The sequence below is a fragment of the Nematolebias whitei genome, chromosome 10, assembly GCF_014905685.2.
Source record: "Nematolebias whitei isolate Nwh7 chromosome 10, NemWhi1, whole genome shotgun sequence".
In the NCBI taxonomy this organism is placed as follows: domain Eukaryota; kingdom Metazoa; phylum Chordata; class Actinopteri; order Cyprinodontiformes; family Rivulidae; genus Nematolebias; species Nematolebias whitei.
In genome coordinates this window covers 8,474,401-8,494,413 of record NC_056507.1, presented here as the reverse complement: position 1 = coordinate 8,494,413, position 20,013 = coordinate 8,474,401, and the positions used below count along the sequence as shown (strand labels likewise).

Genomic DNA, 20,013 nt, shown 5'->3' with positions numbered 1-20,013 from the left:
CAAAAAGAGTGTTCCTGTGAAAAGCAGAATAGTTTCCATTACCTACCTACAGATGAGAAGTTAAGAAGAATGTGGCTGAAAAATCTGAACTTGAAGAGACCACCCAAAACGCTGTATGTGCGCTCATTTCACTTTGTTGACAAATGGCAGACGGAGGAAAACCCTCAGCCTAATTCGAGGTTCAAGGTTCTTTATCGTCATTCGCATCACATGTGGTTCATAAGGTGGAACGAAATTGTGTACTCAAGGTCCCAGTTACAGTGATTTTTCTGGTTAGGGTCTAACTGAGTCCAACAGCTTCAGGATAGAAGCTGTTCCTCAGTCTAGTGGTTCTACACTTAATACTCCTCAACCTCCTTCCTGAGGGGAGAGGGCAAAAAGTGTGTGTGCTGGGTGAGTGGGGTCTTTCATGATGCAGGTGGCCCTCTTCCTGCATCTGAAGGTGTAGATGTCTGTGATGGTGGGGAGGCTGACTCCAAAAGTCTTTTGTGCAGCCTTCACCACTCTCTGCAAAGCTTTTCTTTCTGCAGCTGTGCGGCCTCCATGCCACACGTTGATGCTGGAGCACAGAATGCTCTCCACTGAACGCCTGTAGAAGGAGGTGAGGACTGAGCTTCACAGTCCAGCTCGCCTCAGCCACCTGAGAAAGTAGAGTTGCTGATGAGCTTTCTTGATCAGGCTGGTGGTGTTGTTGCCCCAGCTGAGGTTGTTCAGGTGCACACCCAAGGCCTGGGAGAGGGGTTCGTTGGCGAGCACCTGGTGACCAGGTCTCTACCCATGGGGAAGGAGCCTAAGCTTGTGCGTGAGGTTGAGAGGTACCAAGTAGATATAGTTGGGTTCACCTCGACACACAGCATGGACTCTGGAACTGATCTCCTTGAGAGGGGCTGGACCTTATTCCACTCTGTAGTTGTCCATGGTGGGATGCGACAAGCTGGTGTGGGTCTACTTGTAGCCCCATGACTTGGTGCCTGTGTGTTGGAGTTTTCCCCAGTAGATGAGAGGGTAACTTCCCTGGTGTAACGGGCTCTGACAATTGTTTGTGCCTACGCGCCAAACAGCAGTTCAGAGTATCTGGCCTTCTTGGAGTCCTTGGCAGGGGGGCTGGAAGGTTCACCAGCTGGGGACTCCTTTATTCTGCAGGGGGACTTCAATCCATCCATCCATCCATCCATCCATCCATCCATCCATCATCTTTTACCCACTTCTTCCATTTTTGGGTCTCGGGGGTCGCCGGTGCCCACATGGTTAATGGCAGTGTGACCTGGTATGGTGTGACTGGGAGGAACGGCCTCTCTGATCTGAATCCAAGCAGTGTTCTGTTGTTGGACTTCTGTGCTGGTCATGGTTTGACAATCACGAACACCATGTTTGAACATAAGGATGTCCGTAAGTGCACTTGGTACCTGGACACAAGGTTGTAGATCACCGATTGATTTTGTAGTCAAGTCATCTGCCCCATATCTGATCTAATATTCATCTCAAAACTTCTTGAGAAAAAAGTTGCTAATCAATTGTGCGAACATCTGAACAGAAATAATCTGTTTGAGGAGTTTCAATCAGGGTTTAGAGCTCATCATAGCGCTGAAACTGCACTGGTGAAAGTTACTAATGATATTCTCATGGCCTCTGACAATGGACTTTTGTCTACACTGGTCCTGTTAGACCTCAGTGCTGCATTTGATACAGCTGATCACAATATTCTACTACAGAGGCTTGAATATGATGTTGGGATTACAGGAACGGCTCTAAAATTGTTAAATCATATTTCAAGTTCAAATGTATTGTCATTCTCATCCCATGTGGTACATGAGGTAAAATGAAATTGTGTACTCAGTGTCCCAGTTAAACCCAAAAATAGCAAAAAATATAAAGTATAAAAAGAAACAGTATATAAGGATCTTACGCCAAACGAATGCTAAATGGCACGCTACAAGATCTAAGATGTACGCTAAACACTAATAATGTAAAACAATATGGCATAACAACAGCAGCCCGAACATGAGTCTGTAGTGAGCAGATGGGCATAAATGTATACAAATTAATACAGCAGCATGAAATAATCAGCAGAATGAGATTAGCAGCATGGATAATCAGCAGCACAGATAAGTCACATATCACTGATTAAAGTGGAATTACAGTGATTTTTCTTTTCTTTTTCCTTACAGTGATTATCCTGGTTAGAGATTTATGAATCTGCTTCTGGGTAGAAGCTTTTCCTCAGTCTAATGGTTCTACACTCTGCAACCTCTTGCCTGAGGGGAGCAGGGCAAAAAGCGCATGTGCTAGGCGAGCGGGGTCTTTCATGATGCAAGCGTTCCTCTTCCTGCATCTGAAGGTGTAGATGTCTGTGATGGTGGGGAGGCTGACTCCAACAGTCTTCTGTTGCCATTATGCTATTTCTTTGATTAATTTCAGTTTGTAAATGTAAATAATTAATCTTATTCATACACCAAAGTTAATCATGGTGTTCCGCAGGGTTCAGTGTTTGGACCTACTCTTTATTTTATATATGCTTCCATTAGGTAAAGTTATTAAACAGCATGTGATACATTTTCATTGTTATGCTGATGATACGCAGTTATATTTGTCCATGAGACACAATAAATCCAATAATTTACTTAGATTACCAGATAACATTACATTGAAGACATAAAAACCTGGATGAACCTTCATTTTCTGTTCATGAACTGAGGTTGTGATTTTTGGACCGGAGCATCTTAGGAATAAACTTTGCAGTCTTTCACTTCCTCTGGATGACATTAATTTGGTCTACAGTCCTGATGTAAAAACACCTTGGTATTATTTTTGATCAGGACATGTCTTTTGGCCCACACATTAAAAAGGTTAACAGAACTGCCTTCTTCCACCTGCGTAATATCGTTAAAATTAGAAACAACTTATCTAAAATGATGCAGAAAAACTGGTTCATGCATTTATCACATATAGGCTGGACTATTGTAATGGTTTATTATCTGGGTGTCCATAAACTTCTTTAAAAAGTCTTCAGTTGATCCAAAAGGCTGCTGCCAGAGTTTTAATGAGAGTTGTTGGAAAAGATCACATCTCTCCAGTTTTAGCCGTCAAATTCAGATTAGAATTCAAAATCTTACTTCTAACATACAAAGCTCTCAACAACCTAGCTCCATCTTATTTTACATATTTTATTGTTCCATACTTTCCTAACAGAGCACTTCACTCTCAGACTGCAGGTTTACTTGTGGTTCCGAGAGTTTCCAAAAGTAGAACGGAAGACAGAGCCTTCAGTTCTCAGGCTCCTCTCTTGTGGAACCAACTTCCAGTTTCTGTCAGTGAGGCTGACATGTCCTCACTCTGCTGCTGTCGTTACTTGCTCTACTCTACCCGTTTAAAGGGAGTTTTTCCTTTCCACTGTCTCCTTTGTGCTTGCTCAGGATGGACGACTCTGACGAAGTGAAAATTCAGCACAATCTGTTGCTTCCTTAAATAGAGAACTTTTACCAATTGATTGTGAGTGATTTTGTGCCCCGAGACAACTTCTGTTGGGACTTGGAGCCATAGAAATAAACTGAATTGAACAAAATTAATTGAAAGATAGAGAGATAGAGGTAAAATTAAAAATAAATTACTGAAAGGAATGCAATATTTTATGATACGTTAAACATGGAATCAAAAAAGCATTTATACGTATAAATAAAGGCTGAACGAATGATTAATGTGGTGAGATTTCCCCCGAGGAACACTAGAGGGCAGTAACGCCACTTTGAGGTTACAAGGAAATAAAAAGGTTGCCAAATCAGAAACCCTCCACTCCATGGCTCAGGCACAAACTTGATCAGAGAAAAGGGACAGCCCTGGTGGAGTCCAACTCCAAAGCGCTTGACTTTGTCCCAAGAATGCAGACACACCTCCTGCTTTAGTCATACCGGACCGGATAGCCCTGCCATACTCCTGCAGAACCCCCCATAGAACACCTTGGGGAACACATAAACCAGCTCCAGGTCCACAAAACATGTAGACTGGAGAGGCAAACTCTCATGACCACCTTAGCCTCCTTTCCAACACCCTGGAGTAAACTTTCCTGGGGAGGACAAAAATCGTGATCCCACAATATTTGGAACACACTCCCTGATCCCCTTTTTTAAAATGGGAACCACCACGTCTGCCACAGTATGTGTTGTCCCAGTCCTCCATGCGACACTGAAGAGACGCGTCAACCATGACAACCTCACATCCAGAACCGTCAGCATCTCAGGGCAGATCTCGTCCGTCTGCCTCGAGGCCTCAGTTCAGATGTTCTGTTAAACGTTCTTTCATTTGAAAATAATTTCCTCCATCGTCATCAGTACGTAGAAGAAGTGACGACATGCGAGATGACAGCTTCGTCTTTTTATTCTCGTTTCTCTGAACCACTCACCAACAATGACCGGATCAGAACCAGTCCTGCAAGGATCAAAACAAAACAGTGAAAACAGCAGTTCTGTTCTGGTTTCTGAGACCAAGAAGCTGCAACTTGGTTTAGATGCAGTTTCCAGATCTGAGGTTTCTGTTAGTTCATTAATGTTGCACGCTTTACTGCAGTTTAAATGTCGATACTTCAAAATTAAATGTTCCTGTTTTCTATAGCTGCGGTCTTAAAAACATGATAAAAACGTTCCTTGGGAAGGCTGCATTTATTTTGTTTTCACATACATAAAACCAAACGTGCATTGTAGCCAAAAATGTGAATATTTACAAAAAAATCAATATACACAGAAGAATTATGATACAAGAAAAAAAAAAATCCTTCAGTACTTCTACCAACAATAAAAGTCCAAACAAAACTCTAGCGTTTCTGTGCAGAATCCGTTCTAACATGTTTATTGACAAAAAAAAAAAAAAAAAAAATTATTATTTCAAATGAAATGTGAAGCTGCAGCCGTGCGCTGGGTTTGGGTTTCCAACGTTTCTGCTCAGTGCATTTTAGTTTAGGTCCAAACAAAACTGAAAGTCTGTGGCCTCAGAGGAAAATCTTTACAACTCAACCGACACAAATCCAAACAGCTGTAGTGTTTCACTCCCACTCGAGGTCCAAAACTGTCTCAGAACTTCTTGAGTGTAGGAAAATGGACCACGCCTCTATGATCAAAGCAGTAAATTCCAGTTCACTGTGGGAATTATCCAGTGAAGGAATGATTCGATGTAAGAACATGGGGGTGTTGATGAAGATATTAAATCTGATTGATTTGTGTCCATCTCCTACTCCTCATGCATCATGTGACTACAGGAGCCCACCAGGGACAAACCTTTGAGGCAAGGTGTCATTTAAAGGTTTGGCCACTTGATTTATTTTACACAAAAACCCTGAAAATGTGGGTTTGTGTTTTTGTTTACTGAGATATTTTAACATGTTTGTTCTTTGATGTTTGGTCTGAAAACTGAAAGGGCAGATTGTTTGTTCCTGTTCCTGTAGGAAAACAGTGGAAAGATGAGGAGGGTGACACGGCAGCCATGTTTTCTTAACAGGGCATCCCACAGCAGCGTTTATAGTGTCACGTGGATTCTGCTGAATCAGAATGAGCAGATTCTTATTATCTGATAAATTAATTTATTCAGGAGGATTCGGTCTTTAGATGTTCCATTAGACAGGAAGTACAGGTTGTGTTTCCAGCCTCGACATGTTCCTCTGACTCACTTGAACGTTGACTTCTGGGATTATTTTTACTGTGGGACGATAAAAAGTTTGTAGGTTGTTTACCCTGTTTACCGTGAAGGAGCCTGAACTCACCCTGAGCTGGGCGGGTTTAAACGTGCCACCGTGAAAAGGTTCAGAGTCTGAAGAGGAGAAGTCTGATGACCGCCAGACATGGAGGAGCACGAAGCTGCTGAGGTTGAGTCTTTACTCCCACAGGAGGCAGAACTTCCTCCCTGATCACACTGAATGGTTCGGTTCTGCAGACAGCAGTGTTTGTCACCTCGGTCAGGTTTAAAGGTAAACATCCCAACAACTGTGTTAAGATAGCAGCTAGTTTAATGAAGTCTTTCTGTAAAAGAATAAACCATCCTCCCTGGGGGGTGTTCATCCCAGCAGCAGCCCCGACAGCGCGTTCAGGTCTCTCATGTACGGATTGTCGCTCAGGATCCGGTCGATTCGCTGCTTCTGGTCCGGGAAGATGTCGTACAGCTTCCTCTTCAGCTCCGATGTCTCCCCGGCTGTCCGCTGCGGGGGAGGGGAGGGGGAGGGGGAAGGGGAGGGAGAGCGGCGAGGTGGGTGCCATTGGGGGGGACCGGAATGGGGCCAGTGAGCGGTGGGGGCCCAGGTGGTCTGAAAGTTAACGGGCTGCTGCTGCTGCTCAGACGAAGGCCTGAGGTCTGGGGGTCTCAGTGGTGGGGGCGTGGCCGAAGTCCACCTGGAAAACAGCAGTAGCAGGTGAGACAAACGGCACGGTACAGGATATTTACTGGAACAACAAACTCAGAGAAACACACCTGGTGGTTTTACGCAGAAACACGTCTAAGTGCGGTCCGTCTTTCCCCAGAGGGTCGTCAGGAATCATGAAGTGATCCGCGACAAACGTGAACTGGAGCAGCCTGAAAAAACAACAACAACAACAACAAAAAGGTCAAATAATCAGCAAACCAAAAAAAAAAAAAAAAAGCAGCAGGCTGACAAATAACAGGACAAATTATTAACAAACAAACAAACAAAAATAAACACATTGAAGCAGCTAACAAAACAACAATAAATCAAAAAACAAAACAATAAATAAATAAATAAAGATCAAAATATTAAATAACAACAAAAAACTGAAGCCGTCTAACAAAAAACAACAGGTTAAATTATTAAACAACAAAAACAAACAAACAAACAAACTGAAACAGCCTGACAAATGACAACACACAGGTCAAATTGTTAACAAACAAACAAAAATAAACAAACTGAAGCAGCCTGACAATAAACTACAACTCTTCAGTTCTTTCAAAAACTGCTCTCTCTGACATCTTCTTTAGCTGCTACCTCTCTTTCTGTCTTATGCTACTGTTAGCTTTTAGCTACAAATCTGCTCTTGAACTCGCCTCTCCTGAATGATCCAGCGCCAGGCGTCGGACGTTTCCACAAAGTCCCTCAGGTTGTCATTGGTTACGATGATCCCGTCTGTTTTCTCTGCCAGGTGGAGCAGGAACCTGACGGAGGAGGAGCCACATGCTGTCTTTGATTGGACACTCACAGAGGTCAAAGGTCAGAGGCTCGTAACTGCTTGGAGCCGTGTACATTGTTGTATGCCCTATGTCATATCATGTGTCGTATGCTGTGTTGTTGTGTGTCCTATGTCATGTCGTGTTGTTGTGTGTTCTATGTTGTGCTGTTGTGTGTCCTACATCATGTTGTGTGTCGTATGTCATGTTGTTGTGTGTTGTGATGTTGTGTGTCGTATATCGTGTTGTATGTTGTGTCTTTGTAAACTCCTGTTTGTAAAGTGAAATAGTCCTTTGAAGAGAATAAAGTTGTGTTTTGACGTTAAGAATAAAAACCTAAAGTAAAAATGATTTAGGCCTTAGGAAACATTAGGTAACGAAGTAGAAGTGGGTTTTAAATAATTAGTTCCTAGATGGAGCAGAGATTCAGGCTTTGTTGGAGAATTGATAAAATCTGGTCTGGAACCATTTAAAGATGTTGCACCACTGAGGTTTGATTGTGAGAGTTTATTATAAAACAAATCTGTTAATCCAGCAGCTTCAGCTGCTCCAACTCACGGGTGGGATAAGCAAAGGTTAAAGGTCAAAGGTGTCAGGTGTTTTTACCTGTCGTCATGTGAGGAAATCCTCTGACCACAGACTTCTCTGGAAGGAGTGAAGGACAGAAGCCTCAGGTCCTCCAGCTGGTTCAGAAAGTGTTGCTCTGGAATAAAACCGTTTGTAGAATTTAGTTGGTAAAAACAGGCCAGTTACATGTTTCATGGTGGTAAAACCACAATCAATGTTTCCTTCAATTTAAAGGCCTTGGAATGAGGTGACAGAGACGGGGAGTATTTTTAACTCCGCCCTCTGGTACTGGACCTGTTGCTCCAACCATCTTTCAGCTGTGTACAGCAGCCGAGGGGGGAATTTTATGCTCACTGACAAAACGACATAATCAGCTAGTTGCACAATTTATCTGGAGGATTCCCAGACTGGGTCATAATCCAGAAAAAAATGACCACCACCCAGCATGGTCCTGAATAATCCAGGTAGATCAATCTAACAAGGTTGAGTCAGGTCCTCTGGACAGACTCTTCTTTGTTCATGACGTTCCGTCTTTTATCCAAAAGAAGAATCCATCCAGAGGACCTGACTCAACCTTGTTAGAACACCCAGCATTACTTGTATTTGGTAAACTCCCAACAACAACAAAAAAAGATTATATTTGTCAAAGAACCAAGGTTACATACACCATGATTCCTGCCTCTAAACAGTCCAAGAAGATGATGGGGTCATGGCCATGGAAGGTCCTGATTGCACCAAAGTTCATGCTCAATAATCCAGGTGAAAATCCAACAATGTTCACTCAGGTCATTCCACTGATCACTGGTTTATTCCACTATGGAGTATCCTGTTTGTGGGAATCAGTTTGTTTGGTGGCTCATCATGTTGAAGAAGTCCTTTGGATGAAGGACGAAACGTCTCAGCAAAAAAAGAAACTGTCCAGATGACCTGTCTGAACAAGGTTCTGGTTAAATGACAAATTCGGAGTGAACTGGAGGAGACTCAGGAAGAAGGCAGGTTCTGTGTTCCATCGTAGCACTCAGGTATAATGTTGGGAGGTTTTCCTAACATGAATGTTTTAAATATTAAACATAACGTGAAATAAAACTCATCGTGTGATGAAGTCACAAGAACTCACCTCCGGATGCGTTCAAAGACATTTTCACTCAGAAAACATTTTCACAACATTATTTCAAACTGTGGTGTGCAAGGCGGCGGGCGATATGCATTCCTTTGAGTTTAATAATCAAAAGATTTGCGTCAAGTTTTACAGAAAGTAAATCTGGTCTGTATGTTGGTGTTCGAAGGTCAGATGATTCTGTGGGTACCTGTCGCCAGTCGGTCTCTCTTCTGACGCCACTGAGGGACGAACACCGTGATCTCCCTGTGGCCCCGTCTCCAGAACGTCTCCACGGCCAGCGCGATGCCGCGGCACGAGAAGAACCGATGAAGACCGTGGCTGCAGGGAAGAGGAAGCAAAGGGACGCAGTGTGAGGAGTAAACTGAAGAATATAAAAGTTTATTTAGTAAAAACAACAGAAAAGAGTTAAGTGAATAAATGATGAAACCCTCCTGCTGGGTGACTCCGTGTGTGGCTTGCAGAACCAAAACCAAACAGAAACTTTGACACTGAAGTGTGAGGACTGTGGAGCAGAAGTCCACCACAAACACGTAGACGTGTCTGCGACCCTGATGCAACCGAAAACAACACAAACATCAGAGGAAACGATGATGTGAGAACAACGCCAAAATAAAACACCTTCAGATGCTCCAGCTTTAATTAGTCTCAACAGAACTTCCAGAAACACAAGGCAAACATCAGCTGACGTGCACTGTCAGGCTGCGCACGTCACACAGCTGCAACACAACACACTGCAAGGCAGGGCAGAGAAACCACAAAACAAACAGCAGAGAAGAAACTCCCCGCCAGCTGCAGGAAGCTGCAGGACCCAGACCAGCATCAGAGCTGATGTGAGTTCACGTTCCTGCAGAACCTGCGGCTGCTGGTTTGATCCAGCTCTGCAGCCCGCGAGGGGACGGACCTTCAGCGTCAAAATCGGGATAAGTTGCATCAGAAAAACTGACATCATGACAGAAAACACCTGCTTTACCTGCTACAAACCACGTTTCAGAAATCGTGCTGGAATTTAACAGAAAGTTACAAAATAACTTCTTCACTGATCAACTCCACGCAGGAAGTTCAACGAAATCTAGAATCTGATGCAGAACAAACTCATAAAAAGTTGTTTGATGCAGTTTTCAGACGAGTCTGGGTTTGTTCTGTCCGACCGGCAGATTTCAGCAGCTCATCTGGTCCTCGGATTCTCCTCTGCATGAAGCTCCTAACATGTAGAGACAGATCTGCAAGTGGTCCGGTCCGGCTCACTCTGTGTGTTCGAACAGAACATCATCCTGCTGGAAAAAGCCCTACCTGCAGGTCAGACATAGACACTGTGGCCCCGCCCCCATCAGTCTAAGACCAGCTAATGTCCACTGAACTCGTGTCCTCTGTCTTTGTTTGTCTGAGACCACCTTTGAGGATCAGAATGTGACTCCGTAAATGTTTTTACCTTGAAATGACTTAATATTTGATTTATTTTCCTTTGTGTCATGTGTCTGTCTGTGTGCAGAGTTCTGTTCAGAAACTGTTGATCTACAGGTGATTGACAGGGTGAGTCTTTAGGTGAGCACACTAAGAGGACAGAATTTCCTGATTAGGCCCGTCACGATAACAAATTTTGCTGGGCGATTAATTGTCTCAGAAATTATTGCGATAAACGATAATATTGTTTGAAACTTTACAATAATTAATAATTATTGTCAAATTTAAGAAAAAAATGTTGGTTAATTTTTGTGTGTAGTACCTTTTTTGACCACTGAATGGCAGAAAAAGACTGTTTGAACCAAAGGATGGATAGTGAGGGAGCGAGCAGCGTGGCTCTTTAAGAAAAATGGGAGGGAGGCCCCTTGACGTGACATGGGCTGTCTCTCCTTCCTGTTTTTCAGTTCTCAAAATGGCAGCCGCTCGGTGTGGTTTGAGCTCTTTAGCATAGCATTTTTCACGCAAAGCTTTTTATATAAAAAAAAATAAAAATCAGTAAACAAGTTCTCAGCTTCTTTTTGTAGAGAAAAACAACTTTTTAGACAAAGGCACGAGTTTCAACTGTGAATTTTGGAGCTTTGACAAGACGGAGTTTTTTTCCCCTGAGGTCAGCCTTAACTCATAGCTTAGCTTCTCAGCTTAGCTGCTTTTAACGATCCAAAAACGCAATTTTGGACGGTTAAAACAGATTTTAAAGAGACAAGAGAAAGGGAGGGGTCAGTGAAGAGCACCGGAGTTGAGCTTTTTGTCATCCAGTGTCTTCAGTAGAAAGAGAGACACGAAGAAACGATAAAGCCGATAAATGAAATTTTTCATTTATCATGCGATTAATTGATTTATCGTTTATCGCGACAGGCTTAGTCCTGATGCATGCTCAATCAAGAAGAGGACAGAATGTTTCCTTTAACGCAAGTCAGTCTGACAAACCTAAAGCAAGGCCTGATTAGTTTGTTGGACCTGTAGGATGAAGGAACAGGTTGAAGCTGCAGCAGGAACACTGCAGGTGGTAAACATGACGTCATCTTCTCTAGTCAAGAAGAAACAGTAGTTTCATTTTAAATAAAAGCAGAATCCAAAAAAAACAGAGGAAAACCTGAAGTCTGCTGAAACTCAACTCATGTTTCTGACCTGAATTCATCTATCTGATGGTGAAGATACCGATCTGTTAACAAGTGGGGGGGAAATACAAAATATGGCCGTTTCACTTTCACCGCCCTGACTTGACAACACGCAGTACACGCCAACCACCGAGCAGAACAGTTTTGTCTCAGGGTCAGCATGCAAATGCAGGACGTTCCTGCTGAAACAGAAGGAAAGAGGCGTAAATGATGCGAGCAGGAAGTCTCCAGAGCGTGATCTGATGAAGGGAAATATCTGAGAGCTGAGCTGAAAACTCTAAAACAGCTTCTGTCAGGATCAAGGTCAGATCCTGGTCTCTAAAGGTTCCCTGGGAACGTTCAGGCAGCTGCAGACGGTTCTCAATAAAAAGTAATTATTATCAACTTCAGGTTTCTCCTTCTAGAACCTGTGGATGTAGCGTGTAGTAAAACAAACGCGCTTTTCAGGGCTGTGCTGAAAACCAGTTTGCAAATATACCCCCGTGTTTAAAACATTTACATTCCTCCTTCAGAACTTAAAAGCTTTAAAACCACTGAAACAAGATAATAGAGACACGTGACCGGACCTGTTGCTCTGAGCCTTCAGTCGTGTACGGCAGCTGAGGGGAAATTCCCCTAAACTGTTTGGCTCATTTAAAAACATGCCATCGGTCTGAGAACTCAGTCAGTTATGGCTCGTCCACCAGAAGACCAACACCAGTTTCTCTTTCCACCGTAACGTCGTTTTCACGCAAATGTTTGCACCAAGCTACGAGAGTTGGCACGTTAGCAGCTGAGATACAACCAGCCTGCTGAAGGAGTGCTAAGATGCCTAAAAACCAGCGAACATAAACTGGTCAGGATCTCAGCAAAGAGCAAAACAGAATGAACCCCTCGTTTCAAATGTGCACGGCATGACAGTCCACCAAGTCAAGTCAAATTTATTTATAAAGCACATTTAAAACAGCAGCTGTTACCAAAGTACTTAACAATAAGATCAAAGGCAATAATTAAAGAAAAAATAAGACGTAATTGAAAGTATCAAAAGTAAAATATAAAAAACAATGAAATACTAAATCAAATCACAATGTGTTAAACGTCAGCGTAAACAGGTTTTTAGGGCCCATGACTGACAAAGCCAGACTTCCTCTGAGCTAACCTGCAGCTGTCAGATGATCGCAGCTCCCGAGAAGGAACAAAAGGTCGATCATAGGTCAGAGGTATGAGGGTGCAAGGCCGTTAATGCACTTAAGGGTCAACAGGAGAATTTTAACATCAATTCTGGTACGTACAGGGAGCCCAGCATTTCCCCTACCATCATACAAGCGGGGCGTCCCGCCCCTAAAAGACCTGTCAATACAGACAGCGTGCAGCTGAGATGTGTCTCGCTCTCTCTCCTCTTCCCCTGCTCTAAAACTGTAAAACTGTTGGTTCAAACAGTGCACAGCTGTGTCAAACTGTGCACGGCTGTGTCTCAAACAGTGCACGGCTGTGTCTCTGTACACCCCCCAAAGAAAAAAATACAACTGTTGGTATAAACAGCGCGGTGCGCAGCTCAGGACGTGTTTCCCCCAATCCCTCGCTACTCCCCTCTCCCAAAAGACTCAGACAGATTAATCTCTTCATCAAATTGATAAAAGAATAAAGTAAATATTATAATTAATATTATAAGTAATAGTATAAGTAATAGTAGTTAAATATAGAATAAAGTAAATAATAAAAGAATAACGTAAATAGTTACAAACTTATTTGTAAAAAGCACAAACTGGTAGTTGTACAACAGAAATAACAACTACAAGAACACCGTTTTGAGAATTACAACAGAGTAATCTTAAAAACAGTCTTAAATTTTTTTTAATGTAATTTTTTCAAGATATCTTCATGATCCTATCATGCAGCTGATTTTTTTTTTGCAATTTTCAGCTATTTTATCTATTATGTCCTTGACAATATGACAATAAATAATTAAAACAAGACAATAAAGAAACTCTGAAAATAGAACTTTTTGGTCTTAATTCCACTCGCCGTGTTTGGAGGACGAAGAATGACGAGTACCATCCCAAAAACACCAACCCTACTGTGAAGCATGGGGGTGGAAGCATCATGCTTTTTTTTTTTTTTTTGGGGGGGGGGGGGGGGGGGCACATGGGACAGTACGACTGCACTGTATTAAGGAGAGGATGACTGGGGCCATGCATTGCGAGATTTTGGGGAACGACCTCCTTCCCTCAGTTAGACTGAGACTGGGTCTTCCAACATGACAATGACCTGAAGCACACAGCCAGGAGAACCAAGGAGTGACTCTGTAAGAAGCATATCAAGGTTCTGGAGTGGCCTAGCCAGTCTCCAGACCTAAACCCTGTAGAAAATCTTTGGAGGGAGCTCAAACTCTGTGTTTCTCAGCGACAGCCCAGAAACCTGGCTGATCCAGAGAAGATCTGTGGAGGAATGGACCAAAATCTTGCTGCAGTGTAGACCTGGTGAAAAAGTACAGGAAACGTTTGACCTCTGGAGCTGCAAACAAAGGCCACTGTACCAAATATTAACATTGATTTTCACAGGTGTTCAAATACTTATTTGCAGCAGTAACACACAAGTAAATTATTTTAAAAAAATCATACATTGTGATTTCCGGATTTATTTTTATATTATGTCTCTCACAGTGGACATGCACCTAAGATGAAAATTCCAGACCCCTCCATGATTTCTCCGTGGAAGAACTTGCAAAGTCGCAGGGTGTTCAAATACTTATTTTCCTCACTGTATGCTCAAACCTACGAGTTCCTGTTAAGAGCCGAGCTGCAGCATTTTGGCCGAGCTGAAGACGTGAAAGGGAGACCTGACTGACCCCAACATAAAGTGTTACAATAGTCTAGTTGGGTTGTAATGAATGCATGGACTATTTTTTCAAGGTCAGATCTGGTCAACACAGACTTAAGCTTAGCTATCTGCCTTAACTGGAAGAAGCTTTTTTGTAGAACAGAGTGAATCTGTTTATTAAACTTAAAGTCAGAGTGTAAAACCATCCTGAGATTTGTAACAGACTGCTTAAGATGAGGCTCAAGAGAGTCAAGGTTTACAGGAACAGAGACGGCAGTAGAGCTGGGGCTAAACACAATGACTTCAGTTTTCTGATTGTTGAAACTTAAAAAAAATTGAAGCCATCCTTAATGTAATTAAGACATTTTAACAGATGGTGAATGGAGCAAGAACTATTGGGTTTGAAATCTGACCATCATCAGCTTGGCAATGAAACGAAAGATCATGTTTCCTCAGTACAGACCCCAAGGGGAGCAGATACAATGAAAACAGAAGGGGTCCAAGAATAGAGTCCTGCGGGACCCCACAGGAAATAGGTACTGTAGCAGATAAACTATTACCAACACAGAAACCCCTGTGACTCAGATAAGAATGGAACCATTCTAACGATGAACCAGTAAGGACACTGTGGACAACAGTGTCAAAAGCAGTGGTAAGGTCCAGGAGTACAAGGATCACAGACTGACCAGAATCATTTGCTAAAAGATTGTCGTTACAAACCCTTACTAAGCCTGCTTCGATTCAATTCAGTTTATTTATATAGCGCCAAGTCACAACAGAAGTCATCTCAGGGCACAGAACAGAAACATTCATATATAAAAATAATAAGTCAACACTATTTATCTGAGGAGCAGACTGCTTTAAATTTAACTTTCAGTCTTGTGTAATTGTTTAAAACCAGACTGAAAATTGTCAGAAATACAATTTTCATTCAAAAACTAATTTAATTGAATAAAAACTATTTTCTCCAAGATTTAGAAAGAAAGGGAAGTTTTGAGATTGGTCTGAAATGATCAATTTCATCAAACATGAAACTGTCTCCTCAGCACCTATTAATGGGAAGAACCGCCTTCAGCTTCAATAAACAAGCTGCTCATCGTGAATTATGGTAAGTCCATAATTTGTAAAAAAAAAAAAATAGTCTCATCAAATCTCATACCAACGCATGCTTTTCGTGGAACTGATCAAATCTGTAGTTTTGATTTTGGTTCCAAGGACACTCAGATGTGTACGTGTCCAAACAGTCACAGACATTTTAAAAGATGACAGACAAAAAGATAAAGTAGGAAGGAGGAGTTGTGAGCATCATGATGACATCACAGCTGATGGACTTAATATTACACGGTATTAAATCTTCTTAATATTGTGCAACCATAATTAAAAGTTAAACGTTTCTAAAGTTTTTTAAGTTTCTAGTTTTGTCAGATTAACAGAAGTTAAACTTTCATGGGCAGCAGTCTTTTCTGTTTCTGCACACTTCTGGTAAAGAAGGAGAAAAAAACAGGAACATGACAGGAAGTGGTAACACAAGTCAGGACGGGTCATCCATGAAGAAGACTGTGACGATAAATCGGCGAATCAAATAAAAACAAAGTTCTTGTTAAGAGTTTCTACAGATGCAGGACTTTACCAGAAAAGGAGTTTTGTTCTTAGAAACACCTCCGTACGACACCCCCACGCTACTCCCGCTGCTTCCCCAGGGACTCTACAGTCCAACACAGGTGACGAGTCGCCTCAACACGTGGAGGTTCTGGGACACCCACACAGTACGGGTTGGACCCACACACCGTTACAGATGGTGTGTGCGTGGTATGCACGTGTGTGACCCTAAATGGTGACTGTGTTGATGGGAAGGGTGGTGGCTTCATGAGTAAAACAGGCACCACAGGTGTGGGAAATGAAGTCAAACTTGCCATCAGATGAGACACAAACTTGTTTTCACACCTTCTGATTTCAATACAGAAACTGATTCAGAAGAAAAACTCTGAGCCGGCTATGACTGTCAGAAAATATCAGCTGTTTTCTTTCTGAAATATCAGAAGAACAGACGAGGGTTCATTACCAGCCACACCTGCGATGTGAGGCTTTAAGCCCCGCCTACTATCATGACGTCACACGACCTCTTTCAGACCTGAATGAACCACTCTCAGCTAAACGTTTTAGAAGCCTGAATATCTAAAGAAACAGCAGCAAGATAAGAACTGTAAGACTCAACAAGTCACACCTTGAAAGCATGATCTGAGCTGGGTTTTAATACCATACCATTTTATTTATAAAGCACTTAAAACAGCGACAAGGCCAACCAAAGTGCTGTACAGACAGAACAACAGGTAACACACAAAGCAAAATACAAAATGAGGTAAATCAGAATATAGACATAAAAACGATGCAGATAATGACGACTAACCAGTGTGGAGCATACAGGTTCAAACACAGATCATCTGGTGTTGAAAGCTACTGAATAGTAGTGAGTTTTTAAACGGGACTTGAAAACTGAGAGGGAGGAGGCCTGTCTGACAAGCAGAGGTAACTCGTTCCAGAGTCTTGGTCCTGCTACAGAGAAGGCCCTGTCACCTCTGCACTTAAGACGAGTTCCTGGAACTGTGAGGAGCAACTGGTCCGCTGATCTCAGTTACATGGGGGGGGGGGGGACTGAAACCAACAGGTAAGCTGGTCCCGTTCCAGCGTCAGCTACCGCGTTACATCAAAGGTCCACTTACTTCTTACAGTCAAGGAGCAATGAGGAGGAAAATAACCCGACTGGCTTTCAAGTTAAGGTCTCTCCTGTACACCTGTGACGTAATCATTATTACAGGTGGGTGAACCCTGATCTACATCCAGACGCCTATGACATCGACCTCAGTGACCACGGTGCGTCTCCTGGACATTTGGACCTTCAGTACTCCCACAACCAGAATGGTTTTCTTTATGTTGATACCAGAAGTCGATGAAAACACGTGAGTTTGATGAACATCAAACAAACATAAAGGAGAGTTTGATTAAAGGAAAAGGACAGAAACTCAAAAATACTGTCAGGTGACAGCATGAAGCATCTGTTCGTCCCGTGACAAAATAAGCTGACCATCAATGATTAGGTCGTCCAGTTCTTGATGGTCATCAGGCCCAAAGTTTACAAGTTAAAAACCTGAACCTTCATCATTAAACCTGGCAGGATTTACTTTGGATTATGGTTCTGCAGCGCTCATGAGAATCCAGCTGTCTTAATAAGAATCTCATAACTCTTCAGGACATTTCCAGTTTATTTTCTGCATCTTGTTTCATTTTATAATTTGTACAAAAGTCTAAGAATCTTAAGTTACCAATAGTGTGTGTGTGTGTGTGTGTGTGTGTGTAAACTCACGCCATGGCCACGTTGCTGCCATCTATAATGATGTGCCTCAGATCTGGATTTCCCGGCTCATTCGTCAGGTTCAGGGTGTAGGGAGTCCTCAGGGACTGGTGGAAACGAGCCAGTCCAGTTACTGGTGGGAGCGGGGGGTCGTTAGTAGGAGGGGTCCGGGCTCTGCCCCCCTGAAAACCCGTGTGGCTGATGGTCTGATAGGCAGAGACTCTGTTTATGGGCTGAGCTGACTGAGGAGGGAAAGAAAACAGAAACACAATAAACTTTCTCTTATGTTGAGAATCAGAGTGAAACTGATACTTTGGAACCTGAAACGTCATGTCTGTGCTACACCGAGTCCAGCTGATTGTCCAGAAGACTGGAGGACCTCCTAAGATCATGACCTCGGTAAAAGAGAAAGACTTACACTTGGGGTTGAAGCCAAGGAGGCGCTCGTGGCGGTCAGCCACTGCGGCGTGCTGCGCAGTGCCGTCACGCTCTCGACCTTCACCGACCCTCCCAAAGTTTGAGTCCCGCATCGAGACAGGTGATCCCTCTGCTGGACCCCTCCCCCTCCACGTGCCAGATAATCAGTTCGGTATCCCGACTGCGTGGCGTCAACGTGCGCTGCGGTTATTTTCCGAGACGTTCTACCATCCGCTGTCTTAGAACTATTGAAGATGGCGTCTTCGTCATCATCGATGGTGATGATCTCGTAGTTTCCTGCTCCTCCCTGGGCGCTGGAGCTTCTCTTGATGGTGATGGCCTGAAAGAGGTTTGTTGTTTACATTTTAGATAAAACAAGGAAATTAACAGTGAAGCATATGTTTGTTTTTTAAATAATTTTACTTCATGTGACGTCACTAAAAGTAAAAAAAATTATAATGTGTCATCTTTGTCATTTGAAACAAAAAATACAAATATACCACCAAGAATGGCTAAGTGGGTCTGGAAGTACAAAACATATAAAATAAAAAAAAGTGTTTCAAATTAATGCAAGTTTCATCACAATTATCTTTTATGAACGGAGGCAACACGACGTATTAAGTTTCCTTCTAAATCTTCCTTAAAGCGGTCGTCGCTGCTCCCGGAGGGTCTCGGAGGACAGCAGTGCTGCTCTGCTTCTAACAATCCGCCTTCAGCTTTTAGCTTGTTTCCAGTGAAACGCTCAAACACTTTTCAATGTCTGTTTTGGGTTTTCTCCTTCTAGCGCTGTCAGTCCTCTGGACAGTTTCTTTGTGTTGAAATGTTTCGTCCTTCATCAGTCCGAGGAGCCACAAAAAACCCAGTCCCATGAGTAGCACACTCACATAGTGGGCCATCCGAACGTGTTCATTTTGAAACACTATTTTTCTAACTTAAACTAGTAGTACACTGGAGTCTGGTTGGCCCACTATGTGAGCCTCCTACTTATGGGACTGAGTTTGTTGTGGCTCCTTGGACTAATGAAGTCCTTTGGATGAAATACAAAACATTTCAACATTTATGTAGTTGTTATTTATTATTAGAGTTTAGAACTATGAATAAATGATTAGTCGACTACAATGACTGATTTCTGCAGCCCTAGTTTGCTTTAATAATTTGCCTAATCAAACTTGATGCAAAATAAAAAGCAACACAGAAATGACTTGCATGAATAAAATGTGAAGCACAAACCTCTCAGCTAGCTGAGTGCTAGTGAGAGAAAACAGGGCTTGATTTCAGGAATATTAAATATGTACACTAATGGCTTACTACTGTACTTTTTCCAGGCATTGATTACATGATGCAACTGCTTGCCATACTACCTCTCATCTCCCTGCTGCAGAGGCCTGTAATCAGCGTTGCCCACACAGCCAGTCACAATTAAACAGGCAGTTCTCTAAGTTTCTGTGTGTTACTCTGAACCAACAAGGCTTTGTTTGGTGCACAGAGTTTAGAAAGCGTCTTTTGCTGCTTATTTTCTGTCAACAAACATTCATCAGCTCAGCGCATGGCCCTCACCTGTGACTAACGTATTTATCGTCAGGTCACTGTTCCCGTTCGTACTAAATTGTAGCGGTACCAACGTACCGTTACACCCTTAATAAAAGGTGTTTATTTTGAAACAGTTTTTCTAAATTAAACTAGAAGAACAATGGGCTGTGGGTGCAACACTCTGGGTTTATCTCTGCAGCAGTGAGAGACAAACTGAGTGAAGGAAGACAAACATGTCCACATTTAGGTGGACTACCTGTTGGGAGGTGGACTACCTGATGGGATGTGGAAAACCTGTTGGGACGTGGACAACCTGTTGGGATGTGGACAACCTGTTGGGAAGTGAACTACCTGTTGGGAGGTGAACTACCTGTTGGGACGTGGACAACCTGTTGGGAGGTGAACTACCTGTTGGGAGGTGGACTACCTGTTGGGACGTGGACAACCTGTTGGGAGGTGGACTACCTGTTGGGAGGTGGACTACCTGTTGGGACGTG

At 42.8% G+C, this 20,013-nt stretch overlaps 1 protein-coding gene across 1 annotated transcript in view; it reads right to left on the bottom strand.

Annotated features, from left to right (window-relative positions):
- Positions 1-6,006: 6,006 nt before the first annotated feature.
- Positions 6,007-20,013, bottom strand: part of n4bp1 (nedd4 binding protein 1) — a 22,565-nt gene continuing 8,558 nt past the window's right edge. Inside the window, exons 6-12 of the mRNA XM_037682587.1 lie at positions 17,988-18,326; positions 17,582-17,811; positions 9,030-9,160; positions 7,762-7,858; positions 7,036-7,143; positions 6,448-6,549; positions 6,007-6,368 (exon numbers count right to left, since the gene is read on the bottom strand). Coding sequence (XP_037538515.1) covers positions 6,038-6,368; positions 6,448-6,549; positions 7,036-7,143; positions 7,762-7,858; positions 9,030-9,160; positions 17,582-17,811; positions 17,988-18,326 — 1,338 coding nt within the window. The 3' untranslated portion in view covers positions 6,007-6,037. The remainder of the gene's footprint in view (positions 6,369-6,447; positions 6,550-7,035; positions 7,144-7,761; positions 7,859-9,029; positions 9,161-17,581; positions 17,812-17,987; positions 18,327-20,013) is intronic.